Raw genomic sequence first — 2,783 nt, forward strand, 5'->3', positions numbered from 1 at the left:
GCGACCTCAGGGGGGAGGCGCGGGGAGCGAGAGGACCGAGGGGAGGAACGGAGTCGCCGAACGGGGCAGCCCAGGCCGAGGGGGGTCAGAAAGTTGCTCGAGCAGAAAGGAAGGCAAGTCAATCGGCGTGGGAGATGCGCACGTAGAGCGAGCTGCTTGCCTGCTCTGGGCCGCTGTTGGCCCAGGCCAGGATGAAGCCGGCCGCCACAAAGAGGAAAGTGATCATTCGATCGCGCGAGCTCAGTGGCCCGGGCCAGCCAAATCCAAGGGCCGACCGCGCGGCCGAGGAGGACCCCAGCGCGCCGGCCAGCGCCAGCGCCGCCCCACCGGCCAGGCCGCTGCCGCCGATGCTGCTCATCCCGGCCGACAGGGAGTTCAGATCCAGCCCGGACAGATCGCCACCGGCTCCCAGCAGGGCCGAGGCCATCTGCTGCTGGCTGGCAAGCATCTCCTCTTGGGAGGGGCCGGCCGCGGGCCGGGCGCCAGGCCGCGCGGCCGCGGCCCCACGGCCGGTGGCGGGCCCACTGGCAGGAGTGCCACCCACCCCGAGCGCCTTGAACATGCTGTTCATGCTCTGGCGGCTTTGGTCGGCGTCGGTATCCACCCCGGACATGGTCGGCATGGTGAAGGGCGACCCGGGCATGTTGAAGGGGGTCAGGTGCTCGCGCGCGGTCGGGGCCGCCTGGTGGGCGTGCTGGCCGCCAGTCACCGCGGGCCCGGCAGCGGCCCCGGTGTCGGCCGGCTGCGCCGCCTCCGGCGGGGGGGTCCGGCTCACGCGCGACTCCACTCCGAGAATGCGCTGCATGCGGGACTCGCTGTTGCGCAGGAGGCGCTCGCGCCGGCGCTGTGCCGACCGCTGCGCCGGGGACATGGTATCGGCCACGGCATCGGCGGCCGTCGGGGCCGACACCGGCTGGGGGGCTGCGCGTGCGGCGGTTGACGCAAGTGAAAAGGGCCGTCAGCGAAGGGGGGAGAAGGCGCAAAAGGAAGGTCCCCAAGCAAAGACGCACAGGCAGGCTCCTTCGGCGAGGGGGGAACCGACGTGGCGGGGGAGGAATCTGATGCGGCAGGAGTGTCAGTGGGAACCGTCTTGTCGGTGGCGGTCACGGGCGAGTCGGTCGGCCAGTGGGCCGAGTCCGAGCCGGTCTCAGCCGCAGTGACGGCACCGGGGGTGGCGGTGGACATGGCCGCCGCGGCAGCCTCCGCCAATTGGACAGCCTCCACGGCCTCGGCCACCTCGGCCTCCGTGATCTCCACCAGGTCGGCAATGGTGGCGGTGGCCACCCCGGACTCCTCGGCCACAGTGCTCTCATCGACAGCGGCATCAGCTGCAGTGACCTCGGTAAAGGCCTCAGTGGTGTCGAGCTCGGGCGCGGTCTCGGTCTCGGGTGCGGTGATCTCAGGCTCAGGGACAGCCTCGGCAAGGGCTCCCGCGTCGCCTTCCGCCTCGACAGGCTCGGAGCTGTTGACCTCAGCCTCGAGCACGGTGGCCTCAGTGCCAATGCTCGGGATCTCAGTCTCGGCTCCGGTGACATCGATCGCAGCCTCAGCCTCAGTGATCTCTGCAGTCACAGCCTTGGTGCAGACCACCACAGCCTGGACCTCGGCCTCGACAGACTCGGTCTCCGCAATATCAGCCTCAGTGACGGCGACCTCAGCGGCCTCGGTGACCTCAGTGGCCTCAGGCTCGGTCCCGGTCTGGGTCTCGGTCTCGGTCTCGGCGGCCTCAGTGGCTTCGGTCAGAGCGACCTCGGCGACCTCGGCGACCTCGGCGATCTCAGCGACTTCAGAAACCTCAGTCTCAGCGATCTCAGTGACTTCAGCGACCTCAGCCACCTCAGCGGACTCAGTCTCGGCCTCGGTCTCGGTCTCGGCGACCTCAGTCTCGGCGACCTCAGCGACCTCAGTGACTTCAGTCTCAGCGACCTCAGTGACTTCAGTCTCAGTGACCTCAGCGACCTCAGTCTCGGTCTCGGCGACCTCGGTAACCTCAGCGACCTCAGCGACCTCAGTGACTTCAGCGACCTCAGTGACTTCAGCGACCTCAGTGGACTGAGTGACCTCAGGAGCCTCAGTCTCGGCAACCTCAGTCTCGGCAACCTCAGTCTCGGCAACCTCAGTGACCTCAGCAGTCTCAGTCTCAGCGACCTCAGTGACCTCAGCCACCTCAGCCACCTCAGCCACCTCAGCCACCTCAGTCTCGGCCTCAGTCTCGGTCTCGGCGACCTCAGTCTCGGTAACCTCAGTAACCTCAGTCTCGGTAACCTCAGTAACCTCAGCCACCTCAGCAACCTCAGCCACCTCAGCAACCTCAGTGACCTCAGCGACCTCGGTAACCTCAGTCTCGGCGACCTCAGCGACCTCAGCGACCTCGGTAACCTCAGTCTCGGCGACCTCAGCGACCTCAGCGACCTCAGCGACCTCAGCGACCTCAGCGACCTCAGCGACCTCAGCGACCTCAGCGACCTCAATGGACTCAGTGATTTCGGTGACCTCAGTAGACTCAGTGACCTCAGGAGCCTCAGTCTCGGCAACCTCAGTCTCGGCGACCTCAGTCTCGATGTCGGCGACCTCGGCGACCTCAGTGACCTCGGCAACCTCAGCCTCGGCGACCTCAGCGACCTCAGTCTCGGCAACCTCAATCTCAGTGACCTCAGAGGCCTCAGTCTCGGTGACCTCAGTCTCGGCGACCTCAGTCTCGGTGACCTCAGTCTCGGCGACCTCAGTCTCGGTGACCTCAGTCTTGGCGACCTCAGTGGCCTCAGCAGTCTCAGTCTCAGCGA

General features: G+C 67.0%; 1 protein-coding gene across 1 annotated transcript in view; it reads right to left on the reverse strand.

Moving 5' to 3' along the window:
• Nucleotides 1-2,783, reverse strand: part of H696_04795 (hypothetical protein) — an 8,260-nt gene that overhangs the window by 3,701 nt on the left and 1,776 nt on the right. Inside the window, exons 6-7 of the mRNA XM_009498660.1 lie at nucleotides 1,011-2,775; nucleotides 143-921 (exon numbers count right to left, since the gene is read on the reverse strand). Coding sequence (XP_009496935.1) covers nucleotides 143-921; nucleotides 1,011-2,775 — 2,544 coding nt within the window. The remainder of the gene's footprint in view (nucleotides 1-142; nucleotides 922-1,010; nucleotides 2,776-2,783) is intronic.

The sequence above is a fragment of the Fonticula alba genome, assembly GCF_000388065.1.
Source record: "Fonticula alba strain ATCC 38817 unplaced genomic scaffold supercont2.8, whole genome shotgun sequence".
Lineage (NCBI taxonomy): Eukaryota > Rotosphaerida > Fonticulaceae > Fonticula > Fonticula alba.